This window comes from Chelonoidis abingdonii, chromosome 2, assembly GCF_003597395.2.
Source record: "Chelonoidis abingdonii isolate Lonesome George chromosome 2, CheloAbing_2.0, whole genome shotgun sequence".
Taxonomy (NCBI): Eukaryota; Metazoa; Chordata; order Testudines; family Testudinidae; genus Chelonoidis; species Chelonoidis abingdonii.
Window position 1 is genome coordinate 229,458,654 of NC_133770.1, and position 20,145 is coordinate 229,478,798.

Below are 20,145 nucleotides of genomic sequence, written 5' to 3' on the forward strand. Positions count from 1 at the left end.
TGGGCAGAGGGCACCGTGCCTCCAGGAATGAAGCCCTTATTACAGGATCAAAGGTGGAGCTAGCTTGATTTCAGTTCCCCTGGCTTGGCCTGGGGTTAGCTGCCCAGCTGTTTTCAGAAATGAAACCCTAGAAGTGGGGGGAAGGGTCTGGCTAGAAGATTTTTGTTTTTAAATCTACTGGGCTCCCTGCAGCGCTGACCTCAGGTCAGCTGAATGCCCTCTTCCCCCTGGCTCTGGGCTTGCCCTTTCACTAACCTGTTGGCTCAAATCCAGGCTGGCAAGAAAGGGATGCTCAGCTGAAATTAACCAACCCCAGCCAACCTGGGCTGCGGTGTACAAAGCACCCCTCCCAATGAGCAGAGGGCTGCAGTTTCCTTCCCAATGAGCAGAGGGCGCCCTTCTGATGATGACAGAGTACTGTTGTAGTTGCTTTTAAGGTGCAACAGAATGTAGTACGAAGAGCATGGAATGGGTTTTATTAACACTACTGAGCTGCTTCAGAATGATTTTGTGACTATATGTGTGTGTGTGCGCGTGTGTGTGTATTTCTCTGTTGAATTCTCTGAAAATTTTGTTTGGTGAAATTTTTGACTCCTTTTGAGTGCTTAAACAACTATATTTAGCGACTTTTCAGGGTTTGTCAGATGACTTCCTGCTATGTGCCAAGAAATTAAATGAGAATAATTCATTATTTAAAAAAAATCCCTTAATTTCACTTCAAGTGACAACTGTATAAACAGGCATGCATAAGTAATGGTTAAGCTATTAAAACATGGCATAAGTTTAGAAAAAAGACTAGTAGGTGCCAGGCCTTTTTAATGCTCTCTATGCTAAAAGGAAGAATTGTGGTATCCAGGTATGTGTCAACACCATGTGTGACCCAACTAACTAAGCTGATTAAAAAATGCTATTGGGTAAATCTTTCAGACCTGGAATCCTACTAATTTGTAGGCAAAAGAGTCATTGGGCTATAGAAAAGTACTATTTTAGAAACTCAAAAAGAAAGACCACCTATATAACTGGCAATCAACACCTATCTCATTTTTGCAAGTATTCAAAACTACTGAAATATTTTTGCTGAAGAAGAAACTATACTTCCATTCAGAAGTCATCTAACTCATCAGCTGGATCAGCATATACATAACACAAATTTAACATCCAGCAAAAAGGGTGCCTTGAAGCTGTCACAGTTTTAATTTACTCACTAGTATTTATTGCAGTTTGTTAGATGGAAGATGAGAAACAAACTAGATGCAGGCCCTTCAAAAGTCTTCCAGGCTGTGATTTAAAAACCTATTTCAAATACTCAATTGGTGTTTGATATCAGAACATTTTAGATAAATAAAAAAAAATGTCCAGGAGCTAATTAAAAGCAACGTGGATCAGCTGGATTGAAAAATGTCTTTGTGATTACGTTGACAGAGTCTCTTAGCTTTGTGTGTGTTTCTTTTCTTACCTACAGCCCACCTCTGTGTAGAAACCCCAGGCTGAACTCTAAGGGGCAAACCCCACTTAACTTGCTAAATCCACACCTCAAATTTCCAAGTGTTCACAAAAGTGAATGTTTTGGAATCACAAAACATTAAGAAGAAATTACCTTCAGAACACAGTGTCATTTGTTCATTACGGTTTAGTTAGAACAGTATACAAATTATCTTCCTTGACCACAGTAATTCATTTGAATAATATGTCTGCTCATCGGATCTGCTGACAAAATATGGGTAGCTATTTAATTAAATCCTATTTGTTGTTACAAGAGGAACCTCATCTATACACTGAAAATTACAGAATGGTATTATATGAAGTGGATATTTAAAAAGGCACACACTATTCAGATATTTTCAGGTTCAAATCTTTATTGTTTTAAAAGTCTACATGTCTTTTACAATTACAATAATTTGTTACTTAAATGACTCTTGTATGGTTAATGTACAATGAGTTTTTTCCTGAAACTCAACCATGAAATACAATTTTCATCAATATGATTTTTCTAAATAGATTAATACAAGACTTCTGTGTTGTTGGGAAGGTTCAAGTGCTTCACTTTAAATCTAACAGCACAGGGATTCTTCCCTTCAGAATCTTTGTGATCAATCCATCAAAAGTGCTTTTGAAGATTGCAGATTTACCTGGGACTGATCTTCAGATCAGTCCATCAAATTACAAGGTTGGTTTTTTAAACATTAAAGGGCATTTTAATGTAATGAAAGAAGATGTAGTAGTTATCTTTATTCATCTACTGAGGCAAACTCATGTTGAAGAAAAATTATGATTATTGGCATGCAATGAACACTTCTCTTTAAATAGCTGATGAATTTATACATATTATAAAGAATCTGTTAAAGAGTGCAAGTACTTAAATGATTTCACAAAAGGACATATGCCGATAATAATGGTAACTAACATGTAACATCTAAATACAAGCTAATGTATATTTAACAGGCAATTAACATGGCTAATAATAAGCCATGATGCACAAGGTTTGCCCTTTGTGATAATGAACTCCTTTGGTCCACACTCCTAAAGTTATTTGGGTAGAAAAATTGGAACAGTTATAGGGCCAGGGATTTTAATGAAATTCTTGTTTCTAAAATGTAACCTATTAAAAATTAAAAGTAGTATATCTGTGAAGCATATTGTCACATGACCTCAGTATAAAAAGATGGCCTGCTACTTGGAGCGATGAATGAGCACTGAAGGACAATCCAGAAAAGAATGAGACAGAATAAACAGAGTTTTCACTGTGTTATACTTTTTTGTTCCACGGCACTGCTTTCACTCTGTAGAATTTTGTACCTAAAGGAACTTTAAATCTGTTTTGTGCCTAAGGAAAAAAAAACAAACAACATTATTTCAAATTACAAACCAAAAATGTTGTCTATTTTATTCTGCTTTTACTAAGATTTTTCAGAGCAGGAAGTTATTTGCACCCCCAGCACTTTTAAAACTGACTAGATTGTCTAGAAAACCCTATTTGTCTGAATTGACAGCTGAAACCAGCCAATGATAGCTTACCATTAACAGGGAGATGTGTCAATTGGCTAGTAGTACTATTGACTACTCCAGGGGTTAGTCCTCTGGCCCTGTGATGCAGTGCTAGCTCAGAGGTTAAAGCCTTTTAAAAATGAGTATTTTCCTCCTGATTTACACAGACTCTCCACAATAGCTCATACAAATGCCAGGGCGGATGGCAAAATTACAGATAAACTACTTCCCCAAATTCATCTTTTGATGTGCACAAGACATTTCCAGTTAATTCATCAAGTCAAGCATAAAACACCCTCAAGTAAGAATCTATCAGTGTGAATATTTCCAATCACCAGTAATAATTACTGGGTAGATTCTGCCATATTTACTCCACAAGCAGTCTCATACATTTCAATGGTGCTATCTGAGGAGAAGGTGGTACTGAACATGGTTAAGAGCAGTAGAATCTGGACCCATTTTCCTTGTATACTGATTTTAATAATTACATATTTTTCAGTAGTATTCCTGTACCTTTTTTGCCTGGCAATATTCCTTTTCCATTACTTTTCCTAGCACCCAAGGTCTTCTAGATGCACCTGAAGCTAAACAGAATGAAAGCATTACACATGATATATTACTGTCCTCAAAGAGATAGGCCAGCATTTTCAAACATGGGTGCTGCAAACTAACCTCCTACATCAAGCTGGCTTGATTTTCACAGGGACCATGCACTTACATGTCTGAAAATTTTGGCTATAATCTTTTACACTGAAGTACCTTAAATTTCATAACTAGTAATAGTTAGCTGCAATGATGAACATATACAAATATTAAAATGAAAACTAAAACAGCTTTAGAAACAACAGGATAACTAGAAATTAGAACAACTGTACTGGGACAAGTTAGTAACAAAACTCTTCATGAAGACAATTTAGGTACTGGTATATTACCACAGCAGCTAGGGAACACATGCTTATGTTGCAATCTCATTACAAAAATGCTGTTATTTATTTTACTCTTTTCAAATTGTCAGTCATCAGCGTGAAGGAAAATCTTAAAACAAGTGGGAAAGGAATGGATCATGTGATATACACACTATGCATATGATAAATTTTCAAACTGGCATATTAATGAGAAACAGTGTGTTTGAAACATTAGACTAGAAGCCAGGAATCACTGATTTTTAATGTAATGTCTGCAAATGATTCATTATGCAGCCTTGGGGAAGTCATTTAAATTCATTTGGCCAGGTACTCCATTGCATGTGCTTTGAGCCATGCCGCTGGCTAATTCTGGCTGTACTGAGAGCATATACAGCCCTGAAACAGTCACCATGAGACTCACCCTACGGTGCGTAGAGTCTCTTACTCCCCCACTCCTCCCTGCTACTACTGTAAGGGGTATATAGATGGGATAGCTCTACACTGTGTCAATCCCTGGCTTTGGTTTTGCCCTTTTGGGTTAGGACTAGAATGCAGAACTCCAGACCCATCAGTAAAACCACAGCATACAAGGAAGACTGTGAATCTGTATGTCTTTAGTAATCATATTAAATAATAGTATATTATAGCTCTTAAAACTAGATGTAGCATTTATTTTTATACATGCAGTACTTACATGTATAAATTATAGTTTTCCTTTACATATAAAACAAAGAAACTAAGTAGTGCAATGAGATACAGACATTAAATCATTGCTCAGGTATTTACTGTATATTATTACTGCCACCTGAGACTAATACAACTGGAAGAGTTTAAAAATCACATTTATTTTTCAGCATTTTTGCTGTTTTATTTTTTTGCATTTCTCTCAGTTTAGTTAATGAAAATAGACTCACGTACTTCTGAATTTTCATGAACTAGCTCAGTGCATCCATGTCTGGGCTGTGCACTTTATAGAGGAATATTTAAGTAAAACAAAAACCTGTTTTCATTGACATTTCAAATAAAAATCAAAACACACTTGTACTTAATATTACAGGTTTGTAAAACCTTAACTTCCATTACAAATATTTTGGACCTAACTGTTAACCACCTGACAAGTGTTTTCTAGCAAGCAGTAGCCTTTCATCTCTTCATGCTGCCTGCTGCCCATAATCCAAAGCCCTCATCAAGGCACACATTCCTTACTCCCCTCCGTGTTCCCATGACCCCTCATTGTCACTTATCTGGCCCAAACATGAATAGCGGTGTACCATCTTTGCTGAAGGCAGCCAGGCTTTGGTTCCATTGGGGAAAAAACTGGAAATGGTCTTTATTAGTAAAGACAAAAATAGTGAGAAAGCCCTAGCTTTCCCTGACACGACTAGCTTACATCATCAACATTAACAGGTGTGTTGTAAACAAGACACGAGAAATCATTCTTCCGCTCTACTCTGAGCTGGTTAGGCCTCAACTGGAGTATTGTGTCCAGTTCTGGGCACTGAATTTCAAGAAAGATGTGGAGAAATTGGAGAGGGTCCAGAGAAGAGTAACAAGAATGATTAAAGGTTTGTATAGTTTGGAAAAGAGAAGACTGAGATGGGACATGAAGCAAGTTTTCAGGTGTCTAAAAGGGTGTCGGCAGGAGGAGGGAGAAACTGTTCACCATAGCTTCTGAATGATAGAACAAGAAGCAATGGGCTGAACGCAGCAAGGGAGGTGTAGGTTGGACATTAGGAAAAAGTTCCTAACTGTCAGTGTAGTTAAACTGGAATAAATTGCATAGAGAGGTTGTGGAATCTCCATCTCTGGAGATATTTAAGAGTAGGTTAGATAAATGTATATCAGGGATGGTCTAGACAGTATTTGGTCCTGCCGTGAAGGCAGGGGACTGGACTCGATGACCTCTCGAGGTCTCTTCCAGTCCTAGAGTCTATGAATCTGTGAATCTAAAAGCTGAGATTTGTAATAATAGTGCAGAAATCGGCAACTGTGGAACCAGTTTCAGAATTTACCTAATCCCACCTTTCAAAACATGCAGAGGCAGATTAATGCAAGATTGAATAAATAATGTTCGGCATAATAGGTGGACGCATGAGGGATTAATATTACTGTGAGAAGTAGATGTGCATGCCTGGGTGTCAAAGGGCAGATCCAGACACCCCATTTTGGGGAGTACTAAAATGGTAACTTCCTGTACTTGGGTACATCTTGACTAGTGTCCACCACAGCCATACCACTGTGCTCATGGCTGATCTGAGAACACGGGAGAAGAACAGCAATATGGTTCTTTGGAATTTATCCCAAACTTCACTTGTTTCATGAGGAGGTAAATGAGTGATCTCTCCTTTCCCCTGCCTTCTGCTGCACAAGGGGAGCCCAAGTGCTTGTTTCTTTCAACCCTAGCATTCAAGTTTATATTTCTTTCAACTCAAGGACACAATGGACACAGTTTTCATTACCAAAGATGCCTTTTGTAAGGAAATGGGTTGGAAACATTTAGGAAAAGGAAAGCTGAAATTCTACTTTATATTTCTAGTTCTTCCAAATTTTGGGGCCCCAAAACACAGGCTTTGCAGGTGCCCAAGTAGCAAGATCTGTAAGAGGTGCTGAAAATTAAGTTGCTTTGGAGGTAGAAAGGGGGCAATGAAATGGGAATGTAAATTACAAGGGGTGACCTCACTGGTTGATGTTAAAATGTGTGCAAGGAACACAGAAATGATTTTAAGAGATTAGTGTAAGTGTGAAGCAGTTGCAGTGTGCCTCTCTAGATCAAGAATATCTACAAGAACCATACTCCATTTATTTTCATTGTGAGATGCTTTATGTCTATTACTGTGCCTGTCACCAATCTTCACAGCATTCCCAGCAGTTATTAAATGTATGACTAATAACTTAAAACTAAACTCTAAAAAAGTGGTTCTATGCACATCCTCCGCTCCACTTTTTAAGTCACAGTACTTTTAGCTTGCCATCTTTATTTGCCAGATTCACACATAAAACAGGGAGACATCAATTTCCCAAAACTACTTTTAATAAAGTCTCAATATCCTGTTCGTCATGTGTTTCATCCAGACCTTAAAAATTATCTCTGGCTTGAGAAAACCCATAACAAATTTCAAATTGAGAAGCTATATGTGGAAAGTTAAAGGACATTGGTGTATGCATCAAATTTATTTTTTTGTTGGAGCTCTCCTTGCGTTTAGCTGGGGATGGACATGCCTTTCCCCATCACTGTGTCTCTTGCACCAAGCCCAAGTATTGCCTGTTTACCCTCCTTTCCTTTTTTCCATCCATTCTCTCCCACACCTCCCTTTTCTGTTTCCTCCTCCTTTTCAACAACTTTTCTTTTTGCTTGCTCTTCTGAAAAAAAATTCTTTTAGTGAAGTCAGGGTTGGCGGGCTGCTGCTTGATTTCATTGTCCCGTATACATAAGATACTACTTTGCCCAGATGCACTGAAGACTGCTGAGGGAAAAGGTGGGGAAGATGAGCAGGACTGAAGGAGCTGCATGGCACTTTACATTGGCTGTGTTTGTTGTGTGGGTCACGCAGCTTGCCTTGCCTCACTGCTCCTCTCTCCTGCCCTAGTCGTACTGCGCTACTAACATATGCCCCAAGAGGAACCACTCCCAGTGCTAGAAAACATTAAATTCCTGGTTTATAAAAGCATGGCAGAAGTTTGATTGGCTCAATATGCACAATAGGTTCCTTTTTTTGGAAAGTGTCTAGCAAAGGGGGAGTACCATCTCTCCACAATTTAAACAAGTAACATTATTGGGAATGGGGAACTTGTACATACCCTATAATTACACAACTAAAGTATCTTTGATTTTGAAAAAATAAACCCTAAGTCTGTGCTTATAATTATATACTCCTTAACACTCTCTTTGCTGAGGATATTCATGTAACCTCATACCTGTAAACCAATGGCTAACAAAATGAATTGGGAGGGAAAAACATTTTGGTTTGGATACCTAGGTTCTATTAGCCTTATTTTATATTTCATAATTATAGCTGTGCCACTGTGATGCCATTGTTAAGTATGCATTCCGTTTTGTATTTAACGTGGGAGTTCAACCTGTTTTATAGGAAACGCAGCGTATCAGTCCCAAATTTTCAGCACAGTCTCTGTATTCTGTAAGAGTTTGGTGGACTATTGGAAACTATGTAATTATTTTGCTAACTAACAGAAAGTTACTAGCGTTATTCATCATAACACTATGCCATGGTTTGCTAATGGAGAAAATGTTCTATGGTGGCAGTTTTCCTTCTGATACCTGTGGAAGCCTTCATGAACAGATTAAGAGAAGAATATAAAACTATCTTTTGATACATGCCCTCAATAATGTTCATTGTATCCAAAACTGGGGGCACAGGGAACAGATTTTGAGAGGCCATGGCCTTTGTGTTGCAGAGAAGATTTTCAATGAACTAGCTACTTTAAAAGTTTACTTTTAAACACTTATTTCATGCACTGCATATCATAATAGCAAACAAAACACTAAGAACACTGAAGTGAATAAACGTAAATAGCAAACAGAAAGGAAGTTGCCGTTTCCTAAGCTTACTTGACGGAGAACTGAAATAAGTACCCCCACAAAAACCTTGAAACACAGAAAAACCACAGAAAAATCCTGCTTTGCTAAACTTGAGCACAAAGGATTAACAATATCTAAAGCAGCAGTTCCCTGGCTGTGGACTGCGTACCCAGATGGGGTTGAGAAGATTCCCACTGTGCAGAATATGTCATTTTGTTCTGCACAGTATGACTTCACATGTATGGCGTGTGTGAGGTCATAATATATGGAGAACACCATTTTGGTCTACAAAATGGCATTCTCCGCACAGCGTGACCTCATGCACCATATGTAGAAAGCATGCTATGCTCTTCAAAATGATGGCTTCCATGCTGTCTGGGGCCCACAAGGAAATAATTCACTAAAATGAGGTCATGCTGGCAAAAAGTTTGGGAACCCTTGATCTAAAGCACACATCTTCCTGAAAGAATTTGAGCATGCTGAACTTCATTTATGTAGGGCTGAGAAACAGCAGCAAATGTAGACATTTAAAAATCAAGAAACAAAAAGTTATGGTTCTCTCTTAATTGTCTCACACTGAACATACAGATCCATAAAATTCCATCCATGCTGCAGGGGATTTCTTTGCCTGAAGGGAAAATACCTTTAAAAAAACTGAGTCCTTGTTTTCTTTTTAAAAAAGTCAATTCCTTCTACAGCACAGGTGGACGTTCAAGCCTCTGCAATTGACTCAGACTCAAATTTTGTAAATAGCAGCACAAAAACAGACCTACACAGCCATCATCAAAACTCTGTAGTTATTTTAGTACCATAAATAGTAACATGACTAAGCCTAATGGTAATTTCTTATGGTATACATATCAAATGTGCATGTATATATGCAGAAATATAGTCTTAAATGTGTTTTGCAGCATACATCAAAAAAGGATGAATGCATTTTGCTCTAACTGTCCAAAGTATTCACTTCTGGGACAATATGTAATATGGAAAAGTTCTGTCTAAAAAAAACTCTTTCAGAAAATTACTGAATGAGGCTATAACGAAAATCTCAAGTCAGATTACCAACTTTTGCTACAAATATACATTATGTATCTAGCTAAAACATACACCTATTTACGTAATTATTAAACAGCTGTTAGAAGAATAAGGGTATAAGATCATGTTAAGTGCCTCAGAACATTATGTCACAGAGTTATCTGACACTTACCACACTCACCTGGCTTCAGATCCAGCGCAGTAAGAGACTCTGAATGTAAGAAATACAGTGTTGGACTGACAGTAAATAATACATAGTTGTCATGGCGTTCGTCCAAGATAATGAGAACCAAATCGCCAACCTGAAAACTAGATAAAATAAGAATAGTTAACAGCAAAATATAAAAATATAGTATTGAATATTTACACAGATTACTAAAGCACTTTTTTAAAGCATTACACAGACCTACCTACTTATCACTATTTGAAACACATTTTAGAATTTATGCATATCTGTACATTTTGTAATGCCAGTTAATTGAGTATTAGGTCTCCTATCAGGACAATGTCAATTCCTCACCATTTAAAAAAAATAAATAAATTTTTTTTTCTCCTCACAATGTGCTTCAAACAAATTTTTCTGCAAGAAGTTACACATAAGCAACTGGGATGTGCCAGGGGCTACCCAGGGTTGTGAGGCACCTTGTCACCATCTGCTAGAAGCATGAGGGAGTCTTGTCTGTGACTGCTGTGGATCAGCTCCTCAACTCCACCAGTCTCTGGCAACCCAAACACTAGTTTCCTGGCTTCTGCAGGCCTCACTCTTTCTACACAGGTTAGCAATAGGCACAAACCAACCTTTGACCATCCCTCTGGAGAGATCAGCCGTTGTTCCACTGACCATGCAGTGAACTCTCAGGTCATCCTCTACTCACAAAGGAATAGCACAAACCAGCTTACACGATTCAATTCAGGATCACTACTTTGCTTAACACACAGCATTTAGATATATTATAGTGAAGGCAAGAATAAGCTTATTCTCAAATGATAGTAAGAAAGAACATTGGAAAAATGATTACATACAAACAAAATTGTAACACGCTTGCTAGAGCTTAAATTTAACTCACAAGACCTACAGGATAGTTTATCTCAAGCCCTTTTCTCAGTTTTTTCAACCAGGATAACTGATATCCCCCTTCAGATATATCAGATCAAACCTTTGATATTCACCTGAAACCAGGGTGTTCCACCTTCCTGCTGTTTACCTCTTCCTGTGAATTACTTCTGAAGTCTCCCAAAGCACTTCATTAGCAGCTGATTCAGTGCTTTTTCACACCTAAAATGAAGCTGCACCACTGTAGTGCTTTAATGAAGACACTACCTAAACTGATGGGAGAGGTTCTCCTGTCGGTATAGGTATTCCACCTCCCTGAGAAATGGTAGCTAGGCCAACAGGAGAATTCTACTATGGGGGTCAGTTTAATTATGTTGCTCAGAAGTGTGGATTTTTCACATCCTTATGTGATGTAGCAATACCAACCTAATTTCCTAGTACTGATCAGGCCTCAGTATGTTAATAAACTTCAGCTGTAGGACACGCAGTATACAATGGTCCACCAGGGAGATAAGTATTTTCTACCTCTTGTCTGGAGAAGTTCGGCTCAAGGAGCACTACATCTGAGTGGCCTGCCTTTAACTACAAGATTTAGAGAACATAATTTTCAGCATATACACATAATTCCTCACATATTTTCCATACAATGATTATAATGACTAGTGTAACAGGTGTTGATTAGAAACCTTACATGACATTATTTTGGTGAACTGAGGGGACATTTGTACCCTTATGTTGCCCCATGCCCTCTGCCAGTTGGCATCAAGAGGTCTTGGGTCACACCAATACATAGGAAGGTGTGTGTGGGAAAATCTCTCTGAATGGTAACAGCTAATTTAGACCTCATACTTTTGTATGTGTAGTTGGGATTATGTTTTCCAGTGTGCATTACTTTGCATTTATCAACACTGAATTTCATCTGCCATTTTGTTGCCCAGTCACTTTTTTTTTTTTTTTTAAAAGATCCATTCATAACTCTTTGCAGTCTGCTTTGGACTTAACTATCTTGAGGAATTTTGTATCATCTGCAAACTTTGCCATCTCACTGTTTACTCCCATTTCCAGATGATTTATGTATATGTTGAGCAGCACGGGTCCCAGTATAGATCCTTGGGGGACCCCAATATTTACTTCTTTCCACTGTGAAAACTGACCACTTATTCCAATTCTTTGTTATCTATCTTTTAATGAGATACTGATCCATGAGAGGACCCTCCCTCCTATCTCATGACCCCTTTTGCTTAAGAGCCTTTGGTGAGGGACCTTGTCAAAGTTTTCTGTAAGTCCAAGTACACTATATCCACTCCATCACCCTTGTCCTTTCACTATTTTTTTTTTTTTTTAATTGGGGCTGTGGAAGAAAACAAGTCCTCACTCTACGTTTGTTAGCAACAAGTCAGAGGCACTTTTATTACGAGCAATTGCAAGGGAAGACTGCAGTCAGATAGGAAGGGCCCCTGACCTTAGGCAGACCTTCCCCCTACAAGAAGCATAAGACAAGTATTTATATCTTCCCGTTACATGCACCAACGGCTAATGGTTATCCTTTGTTTATACAAACTCCCTCCAGACACTACCTTACCTCAAGGTTTCTGCTTAAATCAGCATTTCATTCTTATCAACTAAAGCAAGCAGAAAAGTGAGGTGTGAAGCAGCACCTCAAACAATTTTTGTGTTGTTAGGGTTACATTTCACTCTATCCTTAAACCTGACTAAAACATGTACCCTGCTTTAATTCTGCTTCCACATTCCCCCTTTTTGTGCTTATAGCACAACTAATATTATGAGCCTCTATTATGATGTTTTTAAAAAGTTTCCATGCATCTTGCTTTTAATTTCCATTTAACTAATCTACTCATTTTTGTGAAGTTCCCCTTTTCGAAATTTAAATGCTACTGTGGTAGGTTTCTCTGATATCTTTCCCCCTACGAGCATGTTAAATTTTATTACATTATGGTTGTTATTACCGAGTGGTTCAGCTATATTCACCTCTTGGACCAAATACTGAGCACACTTGCCTCCCCCTCTTTGTGGGATCCAGGACTAAGCTTTTTCAAGAAGCAGTCATTAATGGTGTCTAGAAATGTTATCTCTGCATTTTGTCCTGAGACGACATGTACCCAATAAATCTGGAGGCAGATGATATCACCCATTATTACTGGGTTTTTTATTTTTACAGTCTTTCTAATCTCCCTGAACATTTCACCATCATCATCATGATTCTAGTCAGGTGGTCACTAGTATATTCCTACTGCTATACTTTTATTCTTGAAGCATGTAATTTCTATCCATAGAGATTCAATGGTACTGTTTGAGTCATTTAAGATTTTCACTATATTTGACTCTATGCTTTGTTTCACATATAATGCCATTCCTCCATCAGCACGACCTACTCTATCATTCCTATGTATTTTGTACCCTGGTATTACTGTGTCTCTTTGATTAGCATCTTCCTACCAAGTTTCTGTGACGCCTGTTATATCAATATACTCATTTAATACCAGGCACTTTTAAATTCATGTTCCTGCTTAAAAGTGAAAAAACTCTGTGTAATGCTTTTTCTTAGATGTTAAAAGACTGTATGGACCTCTTCTGAGATGTGCATTCGCAAATGTTTTACATCCAAATGCAAGCATCTTCTAATATAAAAACTTTCTAATGTCGTTGCTATGTTAAAGGCAAGATGTTTTATACACCACTACAGAACTCAATGACATTACTATAACTGCACAGCAAAGAATACAGAATATTTATATTAATTTGGGAATTAAGTTATTTAGTTAAGCAATTTCCTTTCCAAACTCAGAAAGAAAATGACTTTGCATGGACTGTTAAGAAGAGCTGTCAAACTTGGATGGCTAAGTTTAAAAAGACTATTTTAAGAACTGGGAAACTTTTATCTCTGATGCCCATCTGAAACAAAATTTCAACTCCTATTAAGCTCTGATGGAACTCAAATGATATTTAAGAAAATGGACTAAATAAAAAAAAAAAGTTAAAATTCTAAAGATGCTGAAAATTTCCTGCCACAGGACAATTAAATGTACACTGCGTATGAATTAACAGACTACATGTCATGAACTGAAGATATTACTAAGACCAACCCATGAGCCAGTAAAAGGACAACAGCAGATCTGAATCCAGCCAAGCCTGAAAGAAGTGTTTTCCTCCTTCCAAGGGATCAGAGGAAAGAGCGGGATAAAGCTTCTATGAATTGAGGACGCAAACTAGCAGCATTCCCATCTTTTAACTCCATGCAACACTCTCAATGCAGCCTCTCATCTCTGCTCAATGTCTCTAAGGCCTGGTCTACACTAAGCGTCTAAACCGAATTTAGCAGCATTAAACCGATTTAACCCTGCACCTGTCCACACAACGAGGCCCTTTATATCAACATAAAGGGATCTTTAAACTGGTTTCTGTACTCCTTCCCGACTAGAGAGTAGTGCTGAAATCGGTATTGCCATGTTGGATTAGGGTCAGTGTGGCCGCAAATTGACGGTATTGGCCTCTGGGAGCTATCCCACAGTGCCCCATTGTGACCGCTCTGGAAAGCAATCTGAACTCGGATGCACTGGCCAGGTAGACAGGAAAAGCCCTGAGAACTTTTGAATTTCATTTCCTGTTTGCCCAGCGTGGAGCGCTGATGGGTGGCCATGCAGTCCAACCAAAGAGCTCCAGCATGGCCAACAGAGCTGCGAATTGATCACTGTATGGGCGAGGACAAATCTGTTCCTATCAGAGTCCCGTTACAGAAGACGATGACAAGCACTTTGAAAAATCTCCAGGCTATCATAACAGAGGCCCAGCACAGTGCTCGTTGACAGCGGCAACGGAAGCAACAGAATAAATAGATGAGCATGGAGGGGGAGGGATACTGAGAACTCCAGTTATCCCACAGTCCCGCAGTTCCGAAAGCAGTGTTTATTCTGGTGCTCCATGCCTGAGGGTCAAAAACATTTCCGGGTTTCAAGGGTATGTGTGTCAATTTACACCCTCCTCCTCCGCCCGAAGAAAAGGGAAAATAAAAAGAGGTTCTCGTCTTTTCAGTCACCGTATGTCTACTGTTTCTGCTCTTGGTAGAATGGGGTGTGCAGCGCTCAACACCAGGATCCCCTTCTCGATGGCACACAGTACATATGACTCGCTATCCTCTCCATCATCAGCTAGTGAGCTCCTGGCTGGCTCGTGAGGTCGGCCGGGGGCGCCTGGTGTAAAATGGGATGTCTCCTGGTCATTCCAGCAGAGTACGAACGGCTGGTACCCTCCTCATCATAGCAACTGGAGGCTGAGTCTATCACCCCCCAACTTCATGTCTAAGAAAATTGTGTACTTCTGGACTTTCCATAGCAGCTGGAGGACTGCCTCCCCCATTTTATCTCATAAAAAGTCAGTGTTTCTTCCTGCATTCCTTATACTTCATCACAAATGGGGGGACACTGCCGATAGCCCGGAGGGTTGGGGAGGAGGGAAGCATGGTGGATTGTTCTTGCAGTGGGCACCCCCTAGGAATGGCATGCAGTCTTTTCATTTCTTTCTTGTTGCGGAAATCTTCTGGCGCGTCTTGACATGGAGCGGCTGGTGCTCTCTGTTCCCTAGTAGACTTGCCCACTATTCTGAGCAGGACTGACTCTACTTTTAGACAAAACATAGAGAGGAATGACCGGGGAGTCATTCCCTTTTGTCATTGACCCGCCGGCCCGCTCCAAGGCCACCCAGGAGCATCCATGACAGCAGCAGACGGACGGTACAGAATGACTAGATACGTATCTCATTTGCCAATTTAATGGCAGGGCAGACGGTGCAATAGGATGGTAACTGTCTGTCGCTACTGCAAAGGCAATTGATGCTGCTGTGTAGCACTCAGTACCTCGTCTGTCAGCAGCATGCAGTACACATCGGTGACGTGACAAAAGGCAAAACGGGCTCCATGGTTGCCATGCTATGGCGTCTCCAGGCAATCCAGGGAAAAAGGGGCGAAATGATTGTTTGCCATTGCTTCACGGAGGAAGGACTGAGTGGACATTTACCCAGAATCACCACGACACTGTTTTTGCATTGGATCTCACCGAATTCCAATAGGTGGGGAAGACTGCAGACTATGGGTAATCTATGGATAGCTACCACAGGTGCAACGTCCAGAAATCGACGCATAGCCTCGGTACAGGACGCACACCACCGAATTACGTGCTAGTCGTGGCAGTGTCAGTGCTTTCCCCACTCTGAGACTTTAGGTACAGATGTGGGCCTGCATGGACATTCTAGCTTAATTACTATAAATAAATCTTGTATCACTGCCACCATCCAGAATTTTCAGTGTTGGACTTCCCTGTCCCCCCAAAACCTTCTCCTCCCTAGGTGCCTTGAGAAACTCCTTCAGCATTCCACTGCTGAGTCCATCCAACTCCTTGGATCTTAAACAAGGAGAATAATCATCCTTCCCTCCTTTCTCCCACCAATCCCTAGTGAGTCAGATCAATTCCCCTGTCTTCTAAAAACAAGGAAAAATCAATCAGGTATTAAGAAAAAGGCTTTTAATTAAAGAAAAGAAAGGAAAAAGAAAACCCTCTGGGAGAGATTAGCATACCAGCTACTCTCACAGACAACAGATTTAAAACACAGAGGATGTTCCCCGGGCACAAATCTGGTTACACAAAAAAAATACCCAGTTTGATTCTACCTCTAATTGCATAAGATAGGTTACAAAGAAATAAACATAAATCTATTTATTCCTTTCTAAAACTTACTATTCTGATAAGAGGCTGGATCCTTGATCTTTTTCGCTCCGGCTGAAACTGAAACTCTAAACAAAGGAAAAACTTCCCTCCTTCCTTTTGAAGCATCTTGTTCCCCCATTGATCCCTCTGGTCAGGCGTTAGCTAGGCTAGGTGAACTTTTTAACCCTTTACAGGTAAAAGAGGCATTAACCCTTAACCATCTGTTTATGACAGGCTGCATGCACTCGACTTTATACAATCTATTTTACAAAACCGGTTTATGTAAAATCGGAATAATCCCGTAGTGTAGACATACCCTAAGACAGCCACAGAGCTACATCATGAAACAACTTTCCAGTTCAGATCCAACATCTCTCAGACCTTCCTTTGCTTAATAATAATAATAATAATAATAAATAATATAGTTAATTGCAATTATCTTGCTTGTTCTTAATCATGATAAAATTACTTGGCACTCAGTTTGAAACACCCCTTGCTATCTCACATTATTTTAAGTAACAATACGAACTCAGATGATCAGAAGTGGGTACAAACACATAGAATAAAATACCTTAAAGAAAAGGATGACCTTGCTGTAAACACCAACAGTGAAATCTGAAGTTAATAGCAAAAAGCCCACTGACATCTGTGCTGGATTTGCCCCCAGCAATTTGTAATAGCGCCTAGCCAATTACCATGATAGACATCTCTGAAAAAAAGGCATCTTCAGAAGTAATCTTGGGAATTCATATGGTCACATTTTTAGCACTGCACAGTTATTCTGAATGGAGAAATTATGTCCTGGGCATAAAATCATAGCTGAAATCTCCAACTAGATTTGTCATTATAGAAAAGCCATGAAATGAGAATGAATCCAAGTTATGGTGATGAAGGTATACAAATCATTTAAAAATACATTTGTAGCCTCGTGGACCGTGTATTGAAAGCTTGATTGTAAGAGAATATAAAGAATCAAATTTAATAAAGATTTATTACTAAGGAAATTCACTGTAGTCTCAGACATGAATTTGAGGTTAAGATGCTGAAAAGAATTACTAAACATTACTTTCACATACTTTATCTGTACATTTGTTACCGAAGACATAAAATTTATTGAGCCATATCAAGAACAAAATGTGAGAATAAAAATATACTTACTCTCTGATAGCTATTTTTTCAGAATGTCTTGAAGACACTGAAGACATGCTTTGGGACATCTGGAAAAATAATGAAAAAGCAAACAACTATAAAATACTGGCAGTATACATTGTAGATAGGGGACAATTAAGATTGTTTGGATTTATATATGAACCATGACAGAAATATGAAAACTAACATGTTCTTATTACCATCTTGACCATTTTGCTTGCGTGTTTACTTTTCCTTCTCTTGTATTTTGCTTTGGTCATTTTAAAATGTAAGTTTTTTAGGACAGGGATTGAAACACAGCACATTTCAGGTGCTTCCATAATATAAAAATTATGGAAAGAATAATGATTACAATAAATGAAATTTTATTTTGTATGGCCTCAAACTATAGCCCAAAACACCTTAAAGAGTTAATATCAGAGTGAAAGAATACTTAAGAGGTAGAAAAAGATGATTTTTTAGATGAGATAAAAATAAGCAGAGCATCACTAAAGCATAAGAAAACTGCTGCAGATGGTAGGCAGTTGAACAGACAGCCGTGGTGGGACTGTATGAAGGGTCAGAGAACTTGACAAAGCTAGACAAGAGAAAGGAGCAAGGAAGAGGATAAAGTTTATGGATGGTTTTAAAAACAATTAGGACAATTTTGGAGTAGAACCTGCAATAATTAGTGAGCAAATGAAGTGTTTAATGATTGGGCACAATATAAATCAAACTACCTGTATGTGTGAGAAAGTGGGCGGAAGCATTTAACACATGCTGGTGCAGGTAGGATAAGACTTATGGAGACCAGGCTGAAAGGAGTTCAAGACAAGGATGAAAGTTTCAGCAGAGGTGAAAGTGATGCAGCAATGTTGCAGAGGAGGTGGAAGGCATATTAGCAAACAAAGGAGATGAAAAAGTTCAGGTTCAAGAATTTATACTCAGTCCCGTGGACAGGGGAAGCAGATACCTCATTTAAGAAATTGTATGACGTTTTGTTTTTCATGATAACTCCTCTTGCCCAAAGGAGTATACCAAAAAGAACCTCACAGTATCACAACTTTACCTACAAGAAATTAAGGGCAATTCATTGCAGTGCTTTTCAATATTTTTTAAAATATATATAAACCCTTCATCTTCAATGAATTTTAGCTCCTCTTTTGAAAATGAATTTTTTTTTTACTTGAATGGCCACACCTCAAAATGTATTGTTGCTCCATTGTTTAACTGTGCAGTGATGATGTACTTTTAAATGCCATGTGTTGAAAGTATTCAAGTGCATAAAAACATTTTTCAATAAGATAGACCGGGCCAGTGCAAGGATGTTTCGCACCCTAGACGAAACTTCCACCTTGCGCCCTCCTTCCCTGCCCCCCTGCGACCCAGCCCTGAGGTGCCCCCCAATGGCAACTCCCCCCTTCGCCCTGAGGTGCCCCCCCTGCCCCAGCTCACCCCTGCTCCGCACACGAGCACAAGCATGCCAAAGTGAAGCAGCTCACCCCTGCCCCGCCTCCTCCCCGAGCACGCCGTGGCTGCTTCGCTTCTCTCGCCTCCCAGGCTTGTAGTGCCAATCAGCTTAGGCGCCGCAAGCCTAGGAGGCAGGAGAAGTGAAGCAGCCACGGTGTGCTCAGGAAGGAGGCGAGGCAGGGGTAAGCTGAGGCGGGGAGTTCCTCTGTGTGCGGCCCCCCACCTTACTTGCTGCAGGTGGCCCTCCCTGCGCTCCTCTGCCCCAGCTCCCTCCGCCTAAATGTTGGCGATTGCTGCCAAAGAAAATGGCGCCCCCCCAAATGCCTGGGCCCTAGGTGACTGCCTAGGTCACTAAATGGTTGCACCGGCCCTGAAGATAGAACTACACACATTTTCAAACTGATTAACTAAAACATTGAAGATATGAAAATACTTCAAGGAAAGAAATTTGACAGATACTGAAGGCCAGATTTAAACATGGCTATCTATAATTTTATGCAACAGGCATATACATTTTAAGTCAAATACAATAATCACCTACTTTTGACAACAATCATAGGACTAGGTTACTTTAGTGAGAAGGAATCCTTAGTAGCTCCATACCCCATTGGGGGAAAAAGGATTAATCTCCTCAAAAATTAACAGGTTTTCATAAGTGTATTTATTCTCTGAGAGATTACTTCTGTGCTGCAGACTTGTGTCTTGGTTCATTAGCACAAGTGCCAAACAAAGAGGTTGCTTCCTCTTTTCTCATCCTATATTTTGGAAAACTTCTAGGACAGTTCAGTGAAACATTTTCAGATCATAGTAACCTAAGGGTTTTTTTAATGCACAGTCAGATGATTTAAATAATGTTGCATTGTGAATGACTTCTTTCCCAGCTGCTTATTCTTTCTTTCCTCACTGCCACCCTGAAAATAAAGAAAAGCCTTTCTGCCAAAGAAGTAAATTTCAGAGAGAAACAATCAAAACAAAAAGAACGCCTTAGACGAAACCATCTTCAACTATGCAAATGTACATAATGAAAAGCACCAATCTATGCACTTTAAAAACAATTTGTCTTAGAAAGTTGTGTAACTGCCTTGCTGATGCAGGCACTTGCACACTACATTTAAGATACAATTTTCAAAGGTGCTAAAGGTTTAAGGTTCCCAGTTCCCACTAATATTCAATGGGAGCTGGCTACCTAACTCCCTTGTGTCCCTTCCATTTGTCCAGTCTCAAATGACAGCTAAATTCAATACCTTGGGGAGTGTTGTCAAATGGCTAGATACAGAGAACTGAGACCAGATGCAGGGCTGCCCGCGGGAGGGG

The 20,145-nt window shown here is 39.4% G+C and overlaps 1 protein-coding gene across 4 annotated transcripts in view; it reads right to left on the reverse strand.

The window, feature by feature from the left end:
• Positions 1–1,838: 1,838 nt before the first annotated feature.
• RB1CC1 (RB1 inducible coiled-coil 1) overlaps positions 1,839–20,145 on the reverse strand; it is a 171,237-nt gene continuing 152,930 nt past the window's right edge. For 3 of the 4 annotated variants that reach the window (XM_075063020.1, XM_075063022.1, XM_075063023.1), the window contains 4 exons: positions 17,392–17,450; positions 9,635–9,771; positions 3,499–3,569; positions 1,839–2,824 (listed from right to left, as the gene is read on the reverse strand). In XM_075063020.1, coding sequence (XP_074919121.1) covers positions 2,747–2,824; positions 3,499–3,569; positions 9,635–9,771; positions 17,392–17,450 — 345 coding nt within the window. In that variant the 3' untranslated portion in view covers positions 1,839–2,746. The remainder of the gene's footprint in view (positions 2,825–3,498; positions 3,570–9,634; positions 9,772–17,391; positions 17,451–20,145) is intronic. The other variant, XM_075063021.1, reaches the window with a different exon arrangement.